General features: G+C 37.5%; 1 protein-coding gene across 1 annotated transcript in view; it reads right to left on the bottom strand.

Moving 5' to 3' along the window:
- The window catches only part of LOC148956120 (circadian locomoter output cycles protein kaput-like), a 157,582-nt gene that overhangs the window by 28,853 nt on the left and 106,063 nt on the right, over window positions 1–22,666 (bottom strand). Inside the window, exon 5 of the mRNA XM_089089230.1 lies at window positions 12,609–12,759. Coding sequence (XP_088945356.1) covers window positions 12,609–12,759 — 151 coding nt within the window. The remainder of the gene's footprint in view (window positions 1–12,608; window positions 12,760–22,666) is intronic.

Here is a 22,666-nt window from a genome sequence, read left to right as displayed (position 1 = left end):
TTTAGTTTTGTTTTATTTTAATGTTCTAGTTTAGATTTTAGTATTGTTTAGTTTAGTTTATTTTTAGTTATGGTTTTGAAGTGCTTAAAAGGGAAAATAAATGCCGTTGTTCTTGTAGTTTCTTCAATGTCATAATGGCAACTAATAGCCTTTTCTACTGTTCACCAAAAGATATACTGTAATTTCATTGTCGAAAATGTCGGTGACTACACGTAGGTCCTCGAGCGTGCTCCGATTAAGATCCAGAAAAATGTAACCGCTGGGCTTGCTAGTCGCCTGTTTTTCCGATAAAAAAATAATTTTGTGGGCGCCAGTTTTTATCTTCTTTCTGCGTTTTTGTTGTGAGATATAATCACCAACGACTCTATACATAATATAGATGGTGCAATTCAAAACAAGGGCTCGCATACATTTGCTCTGATGAAACAGATCGTGTAGAACTAGGCTTATGGAAATACGTTCATGATGGGAGCGGACAGTGAACAATTGCAGCATTTCCTGTGAGAACTGTTCAATGGATTCAGTTAAATCATCAATAATCAGCCACGAGTTCGATTCAATACTATTGAAAACATCAAGTCCTCGTATGAATTGTATTGGTATGCTGTGGCAATAGCTTTTATTTGATTATAAAATTCTTGCCAAATACTATAGCAATAATAGATTTTTTCGGCTTTTCCAAAAACTTTTTATCTCAATTTTGAATTATTCTAGCTAAAAGTGTTGTTTTCCCCGACATTGAGGGCCCACACAGAAACGATCTGAAGGATGTTTTAAATTGATACATGCTGTTGACAACAGCCGGTCTATGACTAACTGTAAACCATATGTGTCCCATGAGTAGGTAGTAATTTTCACATAGATCTATCTATTCAAGAACAAAAACAATATTTCATGGCAACATTTATTACAGCAATATGAACACTTATTCAACGTGACAAAATTTCATGGTCAACATGAAAACTCTATTTGCTCAACATGAAAAATGATAACACTTTTTGTCTTTAAACACTTTTGTCCATCTACAGAACTTTATGTACATCAATACTTTTCTGTACAACAGTTTTCTATACAACAACATGAACACTTGTTCAACGTGACAAAATTTCATGGTCAACATGAAAACTCTATTTGTTCAACATGAACAATGATAACACTTTTTGTCTTTAAACACTTTTCTGTACAGCACTTTTCTGTACAACACTTTTGTCCATCTACAGTTCTTTTTGTACAACACTTTTCTGTACAATAACACTTTCTATACAACAAAAAATACACTTGGAACTAGCACAGTTGAACGTTATGAATTTAAAAATAGGGTTCCCCCCACCCCCCAGGGCCGTGAGGCCGAAGGCCGGCCGGCCGCGGGCAGGGACCCCCCCCCCTGGGCGGCCGCGGGAAGGGTCCCCCACCCCCCGGGAACTGCGATGGAAAAAAACAATAGTTGTCGTCACTGCTATGGGTTAGTTGAGGTTGGGTTAGTGGTGGTGGTGGTGGTTAAGGTAGTGAGATTGGGTTAGTTAATTTATGAAAGGTTGAGTGGTGGTGGTTAGATTAATTTATCCAGACCAATTTGATTGCGATAGTCTACGCATTCAACTCGGTCTGAAATACGGTAGTGACCATGAGGCAGGACAGTCACACCATTCTCGAGCACATAGACCTTGTCAGATATACACGACATTGCATTTTTTTCTACTCTCACAGTATAATTTCTATACTGTAGAGAGCGAATTGCAAGCACTTGTGCTCTCAGCACTAGGCTACTTTCTACACAGTCTCTGTACATGCTCATGTTGAAATTGCTCTTTACAAAATGTGTAGGCACCCCTTTACACGCCTTCTTTTCATCACCACTATGTGTTTCCACGCAATAGACTTTGGGACCCGGGAACACCCCCCTGGATATCAAATCACTCCCCGTCTCTGATTTTAATTTTAATAGTTGGTTGGGGGCTTGACGTTTCACCAGCTCGGGGTAGAGGGATGGATTCCAGTTGGTGAAATCCATCCGCGAGCTGATGTGCACCCCATTTTGCAAATCACCCAATAAATCTTCAGTCCCATTTACCTTTAACAGCAGAGAATCTGTATCCCCATAGTAAACTTGAACCTCCCCCTCCCGTGGCTATTGCACCTTGCACACATTGTAAAAGAACGACAACATGAGCTTTTTTGAAATTTCTAGTACTGAACTACCTCCTGCAATATTCTTGTTCAGTACCACATTTCGCTTTCGCCTGTGTAGAAGAACCATGCCAGTCTCTATGCTCGTGAATGATGTAAAATTGGGGTCGGCAATAATTCGTGCACACTCTAGAGGGTCAGTCACGACGTCGCAGCGAGATCTATTACGTACGCTTTCACACATTTTGCCAAACGCTGAATTTAGAATGAGCTTGTACAATTCCTTCTCTACCTTTGAATTTGCCCTAGAACGTTTATCGACAAAGGTGTCGATAAACGTTTTCAAATATGGTCGCTGATTGAACTGCAGGACCCTGTGTATTTTGGTGATCTTGAAGCCGTTGCTCACCATCCAGTGCAAAAGCACATGGTGAACAACGATATTCTCTTTAGGGTCCAAATCAGCAATCAGTTTCTGTTTGGAGGGAGTCCAGTGCATCCCCATATCCTCAACCAATGATCGATTGTAGGGGCTCAGAGAGTCCCTGCTCACTGGCCGATTGATACAGGGAAAGACAAAATCTTTGACTGAGTCGTGAAGCGCCAGCGGAATGTGACCGTCAACTTCAAAGAACCATCCTTGTGGCCCATTGTCCTCGACGGTGGTAATGTTGGGGAACTCACAAGGATTCTCAAGCCATTGATAGTTCCCACACGGCAAAGAGTAGTGGGACATTGCCGAGGGGTACAGTGAGTTCATGTCCAAGAACACTGCTTTTGACTTTACACCGGTGCTTTGCCCACTCGGATCGGTTGAGAAGACGTGGTCCCCGTGAAAAACATACCCTCCCCGCATTGAACGCTCTAAAAAAAGTTGTTTATCTATATCGGTGATTAGGCCTATTTCCTCCCTGCTAATTTTCAAAATTAAATCCATCACTAAATGTTGCTTAGAAAAATAATATCCTATATCTAGCCCGAACTCTGAATAGATTTGGTCTGTGTTCTTACAGACTATATCCAACAGAGTTAGAACGTCACTGGCCAAGTACAGTCTACAATAATCCCACCCATTTTTACAACCCCCTTGGACCACACCTTCTTGGCAAACTCATACTCCTCGGCTGTGCATTCACTGTTGGTCAGTGAATTGTGAAAAGCTTCAAATGGAGGTAGTTTCACCTCGCTTAAGCGAGCGCCAGAACAGTAATAGTCGTATGCGTATATACCTTTGCAGGTCAACAGGTCATACATTTCACTGTCTGGAAAGTGCTGTTTAAGCAAGGGAAAGCTATCAAAATTGTCGTTTTTCTGCAATTGAATTAGTGGACTCAATGACTTGGGGAAAAAACTAAAAGAATCTAAAAGCCTGATTTTATTCCAACACGTACGCCCAATATCCACTAACTTCCATTTCAGCTTAAGAAGAACCAAATTATCGGATTATTTGGAGCTGATGTTATAGATAAATGAATTAGTTGTCCATGGGCTATCTACTCTCCCACCCTCTCTATGAATACGTACCCGTGCTAGTCCAATAAATTTTAATTCATAGTTGGAACTGTGAATATACAAAGGGATAAGAAACTGCTGGTTCACAGTCCAGTTACCCGCTTGATGTGCAACCCCCCTAAAATTACTTCCCCCCGCTGATATTTCCTGCCACAAGTGATCATGATCTCTGAATCTCGCCCTCCCCCCTCTTTTCCCTTTATTACCCTGAAACTACTCTTACAACCCCTCCAGAACAAAACCAACAATAGTTATTTTTTTTATCTAGATAATTTACAAAGCGGAAAATGCCCATTTAAAATTCGTATTTATAAAAATATAAATAGCGCCATTAGCCGTGCTACTCAGTTTGGACAATGTCGTAACGATGCACTCAGTCTCATCTAATATTTCAACTATGTCTACCAACCATCTGGTGTTCGTCTTATCTCTTTGTGCGTTAACCTAAGACTTTACAATGACTATGTGTCCTTTGATACGGTTGGTAAATCGGGGGTCGTTCACAATCATTAACTTCGCTTTACAATCTAATGATATTTTGTTGCATTGGAGAAGGGTGTTTTGAAAATTTTTAAAACGTAGAATGGCCCTATCCCCAGAAACCGTTTCCTCTGTCTGGTAGCCATGCCGTCTACAATGCCTCATGTGATTTCGCAACTTTAGTTCAGTCCAAAATCTAGACAGACAGGTTTGACAGAAGAAACGGGCAATCTGTTTCTTACCACCCCCCAGAACTCTACTAATGTCAGTGATAGGGTTAAAATGACCGATTGCATTCGGTTCACTAGGTGGTGTGTATAACAACCAAACCCAGTGTTTAACCAAATCAACTGACGGGCCCCGTACGGGGAAGACCACCCCCTTCTTTTTAGAACGAGTCCCATCTTCAAATTCTGTTTCGTATTGTACCACAGTAACGCCGATATTTAAATGAGCATTAGCCCTTTCAAACATGTCAATGGATCTTAGCGTTACTGGATATTTTCCTTCTAAGCAAGAAAAATCTACAACTTGGAAATCGGACCCATCCTTCCCATGTACAGCCCAGTGATCTAAAGTCTTCTTAGTAGCGTCATCTGCTAGAGGCTGAAAGGCTGAAATGAGGAAAGCATACTTGAAACACATTTGACCGACAATCTACTAGATCTGGATTATATTTTAAAACTGTCTCCCTTTCATAGCCCCCCCCTGCTCCCCCTCGTAAAATAAAATCTTTCTTAAATTTACAAATATTTATACTTAAATTTTAAATAAATAAAACTACAGAACCACTCCCATTTTCGTTATAGTTCTCGAGATGCGCAATAATTTGTCCTACCCACTCGCTAAAAACCCCCTCAAAATTTTCTAAATTTGGATAAATTACGCGCATCTCGGAATGTATAAAATGATAGTAAACCTCGCTTTTCCCCTCATTCAAATAAAAAACCTTTAAAACAATAGAAACCTTAATTGAATCCCTACCCCACACAATGGAATTTGTGTCTCCAGCAGTGCACGAATTTTATCTACATATACATTCACAATCTCTACAGGATCAAAAACAAAATTTCCCCCCATAAGTGTATTAAAAGGATCCCCAAACGTAGCAGTGAAAACAACTATATTATGTAATATTGTGTTGGATAATTGAAAATCGGGGAAAGATGTACCCCCTCCCCCAAGATGTTCGACAATATTTGGACTATGTTCCACTTCAGTTGCTTGAAGTGGAAGTAGGTAATCAGTGGGGGATAGAGGAGGGTTCCTAGTGAAATCCTCTAAAAGCTGTAAAGTGTTCGGGCTCAAGTCCCCAGCTCAACTGTACTAGCTTCTACATTAAAAAAATCATCTAAAAACTTATCAATATTAGATGGTATTTCAATGCTATCGTCCCATGTTTCATTGTCTTGAAACTCCGCTGGTGGTTCCTCCCCTTCTTCACTAGACGGAGAGTAGGGGACCAATGGTCCTCCAATCTATAAATGAAAAAATAGCTTATTTTCAAAGTGTTCAAATCATCCCTACTGCTTTTAAAATTTGAATTATTGCATAATAACATTTGGTTAATTCAACTGAAAGTTCCAACTTAAGATAATCTAAGATATGACATAGAAGCGCATCCTGCGGTGCTTTTCGGGCCCGCAGCGCATCATGTAGTGCTTCTCTGGCCCACGGCACATCCTGTGGCGCTTCCCTGACCCGTGGCGCTTCTTGGGTCCGTAGCGCTTCATGCAACGCCTCCCACAGCTCTTCCCAGCCCCCTTTACATAATGCCCTTCAAAAGTTGAAATATTTCTAATTCCATACAGGTTCAGTAAACACATGAGTTTAATTATGGAGGTTAGATGAACGAGTTTGAACTTCAAAATGTCGAGAACCGTTAAGTCGGTTTCCCCTCACTAAAATCTTTGGCACGATAGAAATATTCAGTGTAAATTAGAACGTCAATATGTGACAGATGGGATAATCTCTCTCTCAAAATTACGTGAAAAAGAGCATTCAGTGTCTTTAGTCGCTAGCTAAAAATATATGTGATAGCAACAGAGAAAATAGTAAAGATTAGAAAAAATAGCATTTTGAGTTTCAAAAGGCGATGATTATTAATAGAAATTACCTAAAAATATTCGTTTATTAGATATCGAAGCGATAGCAAAGATTATAAAAGAGTGGTTTCTTTGCAAAAAATTACATTATATTTAGATAGCTCCGAGGGAGGGGGAGCAGAGAAAACCTTGGTTGTGGGGTGAGGGGTTAATATCTCGCAGAGATAAGTTTATATTGGGAATTGAAAAAGAAAAAAACATTGGAAGAAATAGATAGGTAGGAAAAAAATGCTTACATTTGCATAATCCGCCTGGGCTTGGGTGCCCGAAGGACCAGGTAGTGCATGTTGGAGGGTAACCTCCTGACCTTGTGTAGGTGGGGCAGCTCTTGAAGGCCCAACCAACGCATGATGGAGGGTGGACGGTCCGGCGGCATTCTTGTAGATTGGGCTGCGGCTTGTGCAGGCAGCGTGTCTTGAATAATCATTATGGGGGTTGGATGGGCCAGTGTATTTGATAATTGATGGTCTTAAATGAGTAGCCTCATCCTCTCTTGCTCTCTTAGGTGGAGGGGCCATACATTCTTCATAATTTGCCTTAAAAGAAGAGAAAAAATTTAGTATTGAAATAATGTTCCCCTTTTTACAGAATAAAAGTTATTAACTATAATTTTGTTTAGAAAAGTATTTATCTCAATTTAGTAAAGCAAAAAAAAACCCATATTCTCTCCCCCCTAAATCTGGTAAAATTAAAACACCACTTTTATACAATATAAGTTATTTAATAATTTGTTTTATCATGGTTAAATGAATGTATTACTCCATTTATTTAGTTTTTTACGTATATAATCACAAATTACAGAAGACGAAAGATATGCAAGGGGAAATAATATATTAAATTTTTTCACTCATAGAATTGCTCAAAACCTCCAAAACAGCATAATATATATACAAATCCAGGAAGATAAACGAAACATTATTTAAAGCTTGAAAAAATTAAAAACATGTCTAGAGACGCATCGCATATATTTACACATTAGTTTTCTTGTCAATGGGTGTTCATGTCTACACACCAAATCCCCCCCTTACTTTTAGTGCGCAGAAATAGTTTGTTTTCATTTTACACTGATGGCGGTAGAATTGAAGGCATTGCCCTCCCCCTTTACATACTTTACTTACAACGAAGCTGTTAGAAGCAATGTATTGCCCCCTCCCCCCTTTCACATAATGTTCTAAATATATTGTTAAACTTAATTTGAAAATAATCTCTTTCATCGGTTCTCCGACAATACAAGGCCCTTACTTTTAATGCGAAGAAATAGTTTGTTTTCATTTTACACTGATGGCGGTAGAATTGAAGGCATTGCCCTCCCCCTTTACATAATTTACTTACAACGAAGCTGTTAGAAGCAATGTATTGCCCCCTTCCCCATTTCACATAATATACTAAATATATTGTTAAACTTAATTTGAAAATAATCTCTTTCACCGGTTCTCCGACAAATACAAGACCCTTACTTTTAATGCGAAGAAATAGTTTGTTTTCATTTTACACTGATGGCGCTAGAATTGAATGCATGGCCCTCCACCTTTACATATTTTACTTACAACGAAGCTGTTAGAAGCAATGTATTGCCCCTCCCCCCTTTCATATCATTGTCTAAATATATTGTTAAACTTAATTTGAAAATAATCTCTTTCACCGCTTCTCCGACAAATACAAGGCCCTTACTTTTAATGCGAAGAAATAGTTTGTTTTCATTTTACACTGATGGCGGTAGAATTGAAGGCATTGGCATCCCCCTTTACATAATTTACTTACAGCGAAGCTGTTAGAAGCAATGTATTGCCCCCTCCCCCTTTCACATAATATCCTAAATATATTGTTAAACTTAATTTGAAAATAATCTCTTTCACCGGTTCTCCGACAAATACAAGGCCCTTACTTTTAATGCGAAGAAATAGTTTGTTTTCATTTTACACTGATGGCGGTAGAATTGAAGTCATTGCCCTGCACCTTTACATAATTTACTTACAACGAAGCTGTTAGAAGCAATGTATTGCCCCCTCCCCCCTTTCACATCATATCCTAAATATTTTTTTAAACTTAATTCGAAAATACTATCTTTCACCGCCTATCCAACCAATACAATACCCTTACTATACAAGCTACGTAATAGTTTGTTTTAATTTTAAAATGATGGCGGTAGAATTGAAGGCATTGGCATCCCTCTGTACATACTTTAATTACATAGAAGCTGTTAGAAGCAATGTATTGCCCCCTCCCCCCTTTCACATAATGTTCTAAATATATTGTTAAACTTACTTTGAAAACAATATCTTTCACCGGTTCTCCGACAAATACAAGGTTAGGAATCTACAAGCTTAATATACATCAATCTATTTTTGCTTAAAACTGTTTTAATTTGACAGTCAAAACAAAACCCTTTTGCTAGACCAATAGCGTGAACACACCGGAAAAGGGTGACAGCTAATTTTAACCTAGCGTAGAGCATTATGTCAAAATCAGAGCGGGCTAATAACAACAGTGACAGAAGTCAATGGTCGCTTTTAGCGAGGATATAGAACACTTAAAATTTCTTAGATTTAGAGAAAGGATAATTATTTCTTTTGGCGCGCGTTTTTGTGTAAAAAAGTGAGGGGGGGGGGGGTTAGGTTTTTGGGGTACAAGAAAAAATTGTATTTATTTTATTTTTACGGAGAAAAAGTTCCTTTTGACTTTGGCTTCCACGTTTGTAAACCGGAAAGGGTGATAGCTAATTATAGGCCTCACATTGGAGTCTTGTGTCAAAACAGAGCGGCATTTTCATTAAAAATTGACAAAAGTCAGTGATCGCTTTAGCTGGAAATATAGAAGGAAGGAATTTAACGAAAGGATAATTATTTCTGTTTGCGAGAATTTGGGATTGTAAAACAGTGTGGGAGGGGGTTAGGGTAAAAAGAATATATTTTATGTTTTCCATTGATTATAATGATGTTTGTATGGTTTGGGGGGGGGGGGTTTGGGGGTAAAGGAATATATTTACGTTTTAGCTGACTATACTGGAGGATGTCCAAGGAAAATTCGTTTGAAAATAAAAATGCACTTGCATTGCTAATTGCGGCTGTCAATGCTTCTAAAGAGTTAAATTTATCCATTGTTGTATCAACTATGTCAAAATACTTTCTGATAATTTAATCACATTGCATGTCCGTTATATACGAAATCTCAAGGGCGAATTGTTATGTAACGGGGAAAACCATATGTAACAAGCCCTCTGATTGGTTGAGAAGGGGGATGTAACCGACTCGTTGATTGGCTGAGAAGGAAACATGTGATCTAACTGTTTCCGGGAAACCCATAGCATTTGGCTCGAGCAACAACATCAAATACTATTTCTGGATCATAACATTTGGCTCGAGCATCAACAACAAATACTATTTCTGGATCATAACATTCGCTGAGAGCAACAACAACAAATAATATTTCTGGATCATAACAGTCGCTGAGAGCGTGCACTCATAACAATAACAACATTGACCTTGACATTTGCCTGGGAAACAACAACAAATACTATTTCTGGATCATAACATTCGCCTTGAGCGTGCCAAAAACACACTTGGAGAAAGAGGTCATTGACCCCATTAACCACGTGTTCTCTCTAGGGACTCTATGCCCATATTTTGGGTGCAAAAACGTTATAGGTGGCAGCAGGGGTGAGGGGCGGGATCAATAGGGTCACCTCTACTACTGTGTTGGGAAGTATACAGACGTTTTCTGGGGGATTTTTTCTGGTAGTGGGGGGTGGGGGTGGGTCGGAGGATATATGGGAGAATCTTTCCATGAAGGAAGTTTTCATGGGGGAAGGGACATTGCTATGAAGGGGGCGCCGGATTTCCCATCATTATTAAAAAAAATCAGAAATTAAATAAAAAAACAAGTTTTCAACTGAAAGTCAGGAGCAACATCAAAAGTTAAGACGAACAGAAAATATTAGCTATATGATTGGGTTCACCCGCTAGTCAATACCTCGCTCTTTAAGCCAAAATTTTTTTAGTACTTTCATAAGAGCTCTTTATTCTAATTAACGGCCTTTGGGATTAAGGGGTCATTTTTAAAGAACTGGAACAAAATTTGAACTTTAGCTTAAAGAGCAAGGTATTGACTAGGGGGCGAACCCCTAATATACTTATAAAAATATATGAATTTAGAAGTTCGTTACGTAAGTTAATTCGTAAGTTACGTATATTTATTACTAATAAAAACGTTCGTAAATAAAATTAAACAACTTTCGAGGAAGCCATTTAACCAAATAAAAGTAAAATTAATATCAAAATTTTGTTTTAATTATTCATGTACGGTGAGCCAAAATCAAAACCTGCATTAATTCCAAAACGTTAAAAAATTAAATAAAAAAAACAAGTTTTTTAAATGAAAGTAAGGAACGACCTTAAAAATTAAAACGAGCAGAAATTACTCCGTATATGGAAGGGGCAGTCCCCTCCTTAACGCCTCGATCTTTACGCTAAAGTTTTACTTTCTCACAAATCTTATTTTTTTTAAACAATAAAAAACTTTATCGTAAAAAGAGAGGCGTTGAAGAGGGACAGCCCCTGTCATATAAGGAATAATTTATGTTCGTTTTAAGTTTTAACGTCGTTCCTTACTTTAAGTTAAAAAAAAACTAGTTTTTTTATTTAATGTAGAAAAGAGGCCGTTCGATACCATAAAAGATCACACTATTTCGTCCGTTATAAACTTTTTTAGTTTATGTGGCCAAGCTATTCAGAAATTCCTGGGCGGTCTTGCTACAGATTTCATATTTTTTGATAAGAGATGCGAATAAACGACAGAAAATTAAAAGCAGACAGCTAATTTTCCGGAAATCTTAGAAAAACCATATAAATTTTCCTGTTTTGTGCGGGAGATAGGGACATTCAGACTTAATGAGCCTGCATCATCAGAAAGAACGATTTTTTTCTTAATCAAACTGAGCAAGATTTTCTTTTTGAAGTTCAAAAAAGGACAGTTCCTAAGCATATTCAAGTATACCTGCTTGGAAAACATTAAGAGTCACCTCAAAAGATGTATTATTAAATAAAATTTGACAGCTTTGGAAGTTCCTATTGTGTGAAGTGCCTTGATTGTGAAGTACATTTTTGCCGACACAGGATGTTTATTATTTATTCTCTGTCTATATTGAATAGACAGCGTTTTGATAAAAAAAAAAAAAAAAAAAAAAAAAATCAATAAGATATAATATTTGTTCTATGTTTTAAACTAGCCTCTCGTTAGCTTTTCGAACTGCTGACATATTTAAGATCCTCCATAAATTATAACAAAAGTTAATTCGAAAGCTCCCTGTGGTGTTGGGAAAATTCGTTAATGGGCCCCTTGTTTTTGAGACTGTCAGCCAACACTGAGACTCGCAAAATAACACTTATGGTATCTATCGTTCTTAAGAATACATGTCAAGCATCAAAAGCGAAACGATAAAATTATCCAACGAAAACCTGTCCTAAAGCTATAAATTCTTTGAACGGTTTAGAAAAAATAACTAGAAAGGAAATATGGTTTTACTATATTTTGGTATTTAGTATTTCGCTTGAATTTAGGTAATTTTAGACGTTTGGCACGGTAATTTCGAAGGCTACTGGTTGCCTTTTGGATTGTGTGGAAAAATTAACTAAAAACTAAAAAAAAAACGGCGATCAGAATGAAACAACCCAATTTTTCTAAGTTTACGTAGTTGGAATGCGCTGGACTGCTATTACAAGTGGCAGCCGATTACAGCACCAATCCACCTGAGGGCAACTCAGCTGCTCCTCCTGAATCCCCAGGTATTCCAAGCTTCGCCTTCCACCTACTCCCATGATTTTCAAATTTCCTTTAAACCGTTTTTACTTCATTAGAAATATAACTTATAAGCAGTTATTGGTACTTGTCTAGAATCCAGTAGCCACGCGCATCGAGAAAGACCGAGATGCTATGAAAAACAAGTTTTGTGAGGTGTTGGTCACTACGTAACAAAGATTTAAATTTTAGCTTTTTGGGATTTAGGGGGACTAAAGGGTAGGCGGGTAAGGTTAGGTTACGTATTTAATATATGCTATGCTTTAACCCCCCCCCCATATTTTGCAAATATACAGCCCAAATTTCTTTCTGCACTATTATGTTTCCATCCTATTTTGATTATTTCATTAGCATTAACGAAACTTTACTTATCGCGTGGCTACTGGATTCTAGACAAGTACCAAGTTATTACTCTCGCACACTATTTAAAAATTGTTTTTAACTTTTTAGCACAGTTTTATGAAGTGTCAAAAGGTTGATAAATATGTTTTATGTTTCCAATTTTGGGGAGTTTTGGAAATATAAGCGCTACAAGGTAAATTGCCATCAAGTTGAACCAACTATATAGCTATTTAGAGTTATTGGACTTACTTAATAACGTAGTTCACGCAAGCAAAACTCTTGACTGTCCGCGTGGCTTCGTCGAATTCCACAGTTCCATGGGATCTCAGGTAGACAGGCGAGCCGCAGCTGGTAATTAGTCGATATGCAATTATGCCCTCACCAGACGGACTTGTCAACACTGAAAAAAAGAAAAAAAAAAAGAAAAGTAGCAGAAATGCCAGAATAAATTTCAGAATATCTAATAAATAATAAGCGACGATATTTATATAATCAAGGTTAAAAAGTTGAAAGTAAATATAAATAGTTTAGTTAAAACTGAAACCCACAGTTATGATCAGTTATCATCGAAATTCAAAGTAAATTACTGATAAAACCATTCGGAATCTATAAATCTTACTAATAGTAATTTCTATTATACAAAATGAAATTATTTTTGTACATGAAAGGCATTTACGCAAGGGGGGGGGAGGGGGGCTAAGAATATCAAAAATAAAATTCTCAACAAACAATAATTCAGAAAACCAATTAGCTCTGAAATTCATACAGTCTATCCAATTAGCTATTAGAGAGCCCTACTGGCCTAATCTATTAACCCTTTGAAATCCCGAAAACTTTCATGCTATTTTATGTGTCCAAGCTAATAAGTCCATCTAAGAGATTATCCCTTTAAAGTAGAGATATCTTAATTTCCTTAGGGGCTACAATTTTATCTAACGAGTTTGGGAATCCAAGGGATCCATTGACAGTTTCTTGGGGCGAATTCTCTCGGAAATTCTCATTTCTTGGGTATTTTTGCCAGGAGACTTTTGGTCAATTTCCTGATTCAAAGCTGTTCTTTTGGTGCTAAAAAATGTCTAAAATGTTTGATCCAGGATTTTTATACCATGCCAATTACAGTGACTCTTTTTTTATTCCACCAAAACCGATTATTTTCAAGGCAAACGTTAAGCTTTAACAACCATTGACTAGTTTAGAAGCAAAATATGGTCCAAGACATATTTCTGATGAGATTAGGCACCGAGGTTGTAATCATCAGATAAAATTCCTCGAGGTAAAATATGTATGTCTTTGGTGGAAACAACCAACCTATACATAAGGTCAAACCTTTGGTTACTTTTTTTTCAACAAAGCACTCTATAACATCTATAATTTCCCTATGTTCTACCAACGCCGCTTTGGCATGATTACCCTGAAATAAAATATATAATTGGCCATATTTTGGCTATATGCCTGTGCATTCTTTTTTTTATTTTTTTATTGGCTTTACTGGGTATTATGAGCCAACTGTTTGTGAGAAATTGACACACACACACAAAAAATCGTTTTACGAAAAAATCACTAAGCTTTCGTATATAGCCCCCCCCCATTACCTAAAATACAATAAAATAAATAACAAACAAACAAACGAACCAATATACACGCCTCCCTCAGTAAGATTCTGTGTAAAATAAAAAAAATTCCTAGGTTTGCATACAGGACTTTTGAGTTTCAAAATTAAGTGTTTTTAGATGACGAATGTAATTATAAAATTTTCAAAAATACTGTATTATCTTTAGGAAGTGTTATATCTCTTTTTAGCGGCTTCGAATTAAGCGAAGTTTCTTGGCTTTGAATTAAGCGAGGTTTCTCGGCTTCGAAACTTTTTAAGTGTTTACGGAAATTTTTAAATTGAATGAACTTTGTATATTTGGAATCACCGTAAAATGGAGACTTTTTAAACATATTTGTTTCAATCAAAATTTCATTTTGTATAGTTTCGATTGGGGATAGTGATGGCAACACTCTCCTGAGGCCTCTGAGAGTAGTAATTACAAACAGGGGCCGACTACTACTAATTTCAGTCACTACCCAGCCACTAGTAGTCAAACCTAAAGTCTATGAGGCAGGATATTATGACAAATACAGAGCCAAGATCGAATGAACTCTAGCTAATAAGGGCTGCCAAAATTGTGCCACGGGGTCAATCCACCGAACAAATTGATTGTCTATTGTGCAAAAAATGATCCCTTGAGTATATATCCGTGGAGGCAGAAAGAAGTTCTTCTGGCAGTATCAGGTCTGATTGTCAAGCGGCGCTTACCTCTGTTGGCTGGTGAGAGCTAGGTGACTCTCTCTTCTCTTTTAGGGGACAAGTTTGCCCATTCAAGCCGGTCTGAATCTGGCAGGTGGGGTTTCGGAGACAGGAGATAACAATGGTAGGAACCTTAACTCTACCAAGAAAGGCTCTTTACAAAGGGGAAAAACGAGATACGTAGCTCTATTTCTAAATACAGCGCTTAGGAGATCACCAATAGTCCAGCCCCTATTGGTTCTTTTTTTAGGATTTGAGGTAACGGGTTTTTATTTTTAGCCAAGATTCAGTTTAAAAAGTCCGCACGTAATAATAATAATAAAAAAAAGAAAAAGAATAATAATAATATGGTCTCAATATAGTTCGAATATATATTGACACCAACCGTTGTTTACTTACAATTCAGTACCCCAAGCTGTTTGATTTTCTGCCATAAACTATCACAATTTGCTATAATCGTCCCGATATGTAAAATTTGCGAGCCTCTGACTCCTCCTTTGTTACTATTTTTTTTAAACCACTTACCATATTTTACTACAGCTTGTCAGGGTCGTTGAGTATGCTAAGGGATATTAACTAAGGGTGTATAGAAGAAAAAGCTACATGCTAGTTTTCAAACGTGAAAAGAAGCTACACGCTAGTTTTCAAGTTTTAAACATTGAAGGTTGTCCACTTATTTTGGCCTTTAGTCTGCGACTTAAATCAAGTTGATTCGCGGCACTGAATCAGTGGCGAGCTGACTTAAAATTAAAATCTACCATAAGTGTTTCAATCCTATATTAATTCATGAAGTTTCATACCATGGCAACCGTAATTATCAAGATGATAGGTTGGAAGAGTCCCTTAAGTTTTCAATATCAGTCTTTTGTTACTAAGTCAATTTTATTACCAACGCTGGTGTAAGATTGATGGCAAGCAGTTGTTAGCAAAAGAATTTGAATCAACATTCGTTTTGATAGTTATCTCGAGACAAGAAACAAATAATTACTGCATTACTCCGAGGTAAACTGAAGTAAAATGTGCAGATTTATTACCTGAATAGATATCAGGTAATGTACAAAAACAATGCAACGCTCAGGGTGTCTTTTATAGCTATAAAATAAAAAAAAACAAGTTTTTTTTAACTGAAAGTAAGGAGAAACATTAAAATTTGAAACGGCAGAAATTATTCCATATGAGAGGGACTTCCCCTCCTCAACGCCTCGCTCTTTACGCTAAAGTTTTTATTGTTTAAAAAAATAAAGTTGTGAGACAGAGTCAAACTTTAGCGTAGAGAGCGAGGCGTTGAGGAGGGGAAAGCCCCTTTCATATACGGAATAATTTCTGTTCGTTTTAAGTTTTAATGCTGCTCCTCACTTTCAGTTAAAAATAACTTGTTTTTCTTAATTTAATTTTTGAATGTTTTTGAAATAATACAGGTTTTGATTTGGCTCACCGTACATGAATAATTAAAACAACATTTGGATACTAATTTTACTTTTATTTGGTTAAATGGCTTTCTCGAAAGTTGTTAAATAATATTAACGAAAGTTTTTATTAGTAATAAATATACGTAACTTACGAATTAACTTACGTAACGAACTTCTATATTCACATATTTTTAATACATATATTATGTGGTTCGCCCCCTAGTCAATACCTTACTCTTTACGCTAAAGTTCAAATTTTGTTCCAATTCTTTAAAAATGACCCTTTAGTCACAGAGGCCCTTAATTAGAATAAATAGCTCTTATGAAAGTACTAAAAAATCTTTGGCATAAAGAGTGAGGTATTGACTAGGAGTCAAACCCAATCATATTCGTAATAATTTTTGTTCGTTATTAGTTTTTATGTTGCTCCTTACTTTCAGTTGAGAAAATTGTTTTTTTAAAATTAATTTCTGATCGTTTTTAAATAATACGGAGAAATCCGGCGTCCCCTTCATAGAAATTTTCCTTCCCCCATGGAAGGATCCTCCCACATAACGCCCTACCCCCCCACTACCTGAAAAACTCCCCCTGAAAACGTCTGTATATTTCCCAATAGCCAATACTATATGTAAACATTGGGTAAAGTTCATAACTTTCGGCCCTCCCTCCAAGGAATTTGGGGGATTAAGTCATCCTAAAAGACATATTTATTATATTTCCGACCATGCTGAACAAAATGGATATCTCAAAATTTTGATCGGGTGACTTTGAGAAAAAATGACCGTGGGAGGGGGTCTAGTTGCCCTCCATTTTTGGTCACTTAAAAAGGGCACTAGAACTTTTAATTTCCGTTCCAATGAGCCTTCCCACGATATTCTAGGACCACTGGGTCGATACGATCACCCCTGGGAAAAAAAACAAACAAAAAACAAATAAACACGCATCCGTGATCTTTCGCCTGGCAAAAAATACTAAATTCCACATTTTTGCAGACAATAGCTTTAAACCTCTACAGTAGGGTTCCCTGATAGGCTGAATATGATGGTGTGATTTTCATTAAGGTTCTGTAACTTTTAAGGGGAGTTCCTCCATTTTTTCGAAAATCAGGCAAATTTTCTCAGGCGCTTAACTTTTGATGGGTAGAACTAAACTTCATGAAACTGATATATTTGAAACCAGCATTAAAATCTGATTCTGTTGATGTATCTATTGGTATCAAACTTACGTTTTTTAGAGTTTCGGTTACTATTGAGCCGAGTCGCTCCTTACTTATATAGATTGTTACCGCGAACTGTTTGAAAAAAAGTTTGGAAAAATAGGAAGAAAAGTCTACAAACCAAGATAAGAATATTAGATGACAGTGGTCAAATATGGCTCTGAAGCATGGGCGCTCCGAAAAGCGGGTGAAGATTTGTTAGATGTTTTCCAGAGAAATTGCCCACAGAATGTTCTGGCTACCCGGCTAACTGACCGTATTTCAAACAGTAGGCTGTATGAAAAATGTGGTTCAATCCCGCTTTCTAGGGTTGTAATGAAAAAAAGCTTGAGGTGGCTAGGGCACGTTGTGCGGATGACAGAGTGCCGAAGATTGTCATTTTCGGCCAACGGTCTAGGGCTAAACGGAAAGCAGGTCGTCCTCGTCTAGGGCGAGAGAACGTCATAAAGAAATATTTAAAGGAAGTGGGAACTTCCTGGGAGGTGTGAAAAGGGAGGCCTTGAATAGATTGGGATTGAGGAGGAGCGTGCGTAGCTGTGTTGGCCTTAGGCGGCTTGGTGCAGCGGTGAGTTGTTAATAGTAGTAGTAGTAGTAATGAAATAAGTGCAGGGAGCAAGGAAACAGCTACCACACATCCAACAAGAATGATGATATCAGTGGTGAAATCAGTCATTTTAAATAATCTGACATAAACAGTCGGGTTCGCTCTTGTGTTAAGTGCTTCAAAAACCTTTGTCGTTGACATTGAAAAGAAATGCAAGTAGCTTGTCTAAATATCTGCTGTCTGTAGCAAAGAGTTTGGAAAACTTTTTGAAACTGACACTAGTTTCAGAATTAAAATCGCCAGCGCCATCTATTGTTGAAAACTTTAAAAAAAAAGAATGGTGACTAATTATCAATAACTGAGTAGAGAGGATTTCAGCTTTAATCCTATTCTATTGCGAACTAACTATGTTCATCATTATCTAATTTTCGGCCATTTAGTTAAGTTGCCAGACAATCACTTACAGAGTAATTTCAGCATCAATCCTATTCCATTACTAACTAACTATTCGTTATCCAAATTTACAGTGGCGGATCCAGGGGGGCTAGAGGGGCACACGCCCCCCTAGCATAGTCTAAAGTAATGTAATTTACTTAATTAACTTAAGTTTGCGTTAATTAAACTTGCTTCTAACGCAAGTTTATCGGATCAATCTATTTTACGACCCTCCCCCCTAATTTTTTTAGGATCAACCTATTCCCCCCCCCCCTAAAAAAATCCTGGATCCGCCCCTGCAAATTTCTGCCATTTAGTGAAGTTGCCAAATGCTGTACTGTTAGTGATGCTAGTTGTTTTCAATATTCCCATTTTAAAAGGCCAAAGATACAACGGTTCCCCTGTAACTGACCCCCTGTATAACCGAACCCCCTTGCAACTGAACCCCCGTATAATCGAACTCTCGTGCAACTGAACCCCCGTGCTACTGAACCCTCATGCAACTGAACCCCCTTTAACTGAACCCTCGTGCAACTCAACCGCCGTGCAAACCAACCCCATTTAACTAAACCCCCGTGTAACTGAACCCCCATGCAACTGAACCCCTGTGCAACTGAACCCCCGTACAACCGAATCCCCGTGCAACTGAACCCCCGTAAAACTGATCCCCCGTGCACCTGAACCCTCGTGCTACTGAACCCTCATGCAACTGAACCCCCCTTAAATGAACCCTCGTGCAACTCAACCCCCGTGCAACGCAACCCCATTTAACTAAACCCCCGTGTAACTGTAACTGTGTGCAACCATGTAACCATGTAACTGTGTGTTAACAGAACACAACTGATGAGCGAAAAGTGATGAAAGATAGGGGTAACACCAAACTCTCAGCTACCATTCTTGGGAGACATCTGACAGTTTATAAGTGACCATGGAATTCCTGTGTTGTTTTAGAGTCACTTTTCTGTGAATAGGCAGCGTGGCGGAAGAGTGCACCTGGTGACGATAAATCATATCAGTCCAGTTTTTGTAAGAAAAAAAATTACTCAGTGATAATTTATTGCTCCCGCTAGCATTATGCACTTGTAGATCCTGGTCTAGGGGACTAATGGTAAGTTCATACCTGAGTGGACATGTTTTTTTTTTTGGTCGCTCGCTTCTCTCTTTGAACTTTCTATGATAGTTCCAATATAATGCTAAAATCTCTTTTTGACATGTGGCATTAATAAAATCTACAAACACATAATGTCTTTTGATTTAGTTAAAGTTTCATCTCAAATACCTCATTCTGTCAAATTTTCAACTTGACAGGACAATCAGCCTTTCCCTCTTAACCGACATCCCCCCCCAAAAAAAATACATCCGATCAAAATAAAAATAAACATTTTGTTCAAAATAGTCTGAAAATGAAATAACCATGCCTTTGGGGTTAACAACCCCAAAAGCAGCATATGGGGCAAGGGCTGTAAGTTAAGCTAGTTGCTCATTGCTAACACATAAAGTTTTTGTATAAAAATTTTTTGTATGAACTTTGGGGGGAGGGGACTCATTCGATTGGAAATCAAAATTTCCAGTGCACTTTCTCAGAGTTAAAAGTGATCGGAGGGCTTCCACTCCCCCCTATTTTTCCCCCAAATACATCCGATCTAAATTTTGGGACTGTCATTTTATTTAAAACAGGTTAAAGGTTAAATAACTATACCATAATTAAATAACTATGGTTCATAACGCGATTGTGTTTTCCCCAATGTAAGTGCGGTGGTTGAGTTGCATTAGGGTTCAGTTGCACGAGGGTTCAGTAGCACGGGGGTTCAGTTGTGCGGGGATTCAGTTACATGGGCGTTTAGTTAAATGGGGTTGAGTTGCAAGGGTGTTCAGTTGCACGTGAGGGTTCATTAGCACGAGGGTTCAGTTGCACGGGGGTTCAGTTGCACGGGGGTTCAGTTATACGGTAGTTCAGTTACACGGGGGTCCAGTAACAGGGGTTTAGTTGCTTGGGGTTCAGTTACACGCACACCAGATACAACAGATAAAAGTCTTCCATTCCATTTCGTATGTAGTCTATCATGAACCAATGCACCGATGGAGGCCGCAGAGTTGAAGTACTAAGGAAATCAAAATAAAAATTTTTTTGCGTCTTTGCTCCACCTCCGGTATGCTCATACCGAAAAACCAGGATTTTCTGCAATTTTCTTTTGGTTGCTGCATAATTATTAAGATGTTTTCGTTCCTTAAATTCTCTCGTTTGTTACCACTCTGAATTCGGAAAAGACACGAGCTGAAACTTCTCCTGTTTACAAAAAACATTAATTGAACGATTACTACGCCAAATTTACTGCTTTACAAAATTTACTGCTTCGTATAGTCAAGTATTTCAACACTAAATGCAGTGCTACAGCCCTTTGTAGTTCAACAAATATAGTCTAGTGAGAATATGTAAAAAAAAAACGGAAGAAAAGGGATATTTTAAAATCAGAAGAAAAAAAAGAATTCTATTGAAATGTCAACAGTCTACTACAGGGATAACAACACACTAGAGGGTCTGTCTGAACACTCCTAATTGGTCTGTCGGAAAACATGCTCTTATCCGTACACAGTTTATATAATTATCCAGTAAGTTTGCCGCAGATGATTTCTGGCTCTTCATTCTCGGTGCGAACAAAAAGCTCCTCCCACTTATTTGTGCACTTATTGTCCACTTATTGGTGAGCCGGCCAAGTGGTTTTGTCAGTACTTATTCCGTAGGTGATTATTCTTTGTCTACCCGTGAAAAGATCTAATGCCGCTTATGTTTATGCGTTCTCTGGAGCACTCGCACCTCGGTCCAGGTTTTTATAATGGGTGAGATAGGGAAAGATCATACTGCTAATTATATAATCTGTGTATCCGTAGGTCAATTAGCTAATAACTTGAAGTGTTTAATACTGAAGAATTTTAGTAATAAACATATTAACGTATAGCTTAGATGTTTGGCTGTTTAATGGTATATTCTTGGCACCCGATAATTGTTAAAACTTCATGCCCATGTATTGAAGGTCTAATACACGAAGAATTAAGTTCCCGGGTACTTTAAGACATTTTCATGTTACTCCATAAACTCTTTCAGCTCAAATTTACAAACGACGGGTTGGAGTGAAAATTGTTTCTGATTGGTGGATCACTTTAACATCTTGGATACTCGTTAACTTAAGCAATTTAATATAATCTAAAATGCAAAGCCACTTTAACTGTCTCACATGTCTCTCACAGAATTAGCCTCTCACATGAATGAATTGCGATAAATTAAGGTATTATATTTCCTTAGGGGTATCGTAACGTTAAGTTTCTTAGGGTACCTAAGGGATTGAAAATAGGTATATGCTCTATTTTTAAGTTACTTTGCTCCTTAAAACCATCTAATGAGAAATTTAACTTCGCTTGGGCATTTAAGATAGAATGAGTAGCCTAATCTGCAGTTAGTTGAACATACTGACGAAACAATTGTTGACACCAAATGAATTATATATTAGCAATATTATTATTATACTACAACAATTTGAATCTGTAATTTATCTTAATTACCACGTACATTTGTTTCCTTTTACTCAAATTAAACACCGCTTTAATTGGCGTAGTGAGAGTTACAGGATTATAACCCTGTATAAGGGTTCTAAGCCTTACTAAGCTTAAGCAAGCATTCCAGAAAGCAGATTTTGACTCGTCTTAGAGTGCTTGCCACGTCGGAATCATAATTAACAGTATTTTTTTTAAAGTGACATCTGTTCCACTTCCCCGAATTTAAGAAAATAGAACTCTGATTTTGTAAAATAACTCATGATTTTCGATTCTAGTCGGGACTTGAACTAAAAATGGGAGGGACATAACAATTCTTATTCGAATAAGAAGTTGTTAGAAATATGTGTATACAATATTGTTATTAGTACACTTGAATCCCAGAATTTGATTCCGGTAATGGGAATATGTGAAACTGTCTCCACAGTAATCCAAAGGAAAAGAAGAGAGATCAAAAAATTGTCTTGTTGCGGCACATTGGTAATGTGGGACCCAGAGTTCAAACTCGGCCCCACTACAGTGCCTGAATTTTGATTCCGCCGACGGAATTATGTGAATGTGTCTCCATAATAAACCGAGAAGAAGAACAAGAGAGAAGAAGAATAAGTAAGACTAATGTCTAGAATTTACTTTCTTACCAATTCTTCCAGAGCCCTTTCAAACTATAGAGCCAAAACAAAAGTAGAATAGATCTCAAACATTTGCTCAAAGCACCCTGAGCTTTCAGTAAAGTCGAATAAAAAGAGTAAAATCCCTCTTACGTGATTTAATTTTCTTTGATAAAAGGTTTAACAATACTCTTAGATATTATTAGAAACCAAATTTACAGTAATCATGGTTTAATTATAGCTCAGCAAAAGA

The sequence above is a fragment of the Artemia sp. Qi Xiang Cuo genome, chromosome 1 (genome assembly GCF_049724085.1).
Source record: "Artemia sp. Qi Xiang Cuo chromosome 1, ASM4972408v1, whole genome shotgun sequence".
NCBI lineage: Eukaryota > Metazoa > Arthropoda > Branchiopoda > Anostraca > Artemiidae > Artemia > Artemia sp. Qi Xiang Cuo.
Note: the sequence above shows the minus strand (reverse complement) of the source record. Positions and strands in the feature narration are given on the sequence as shown.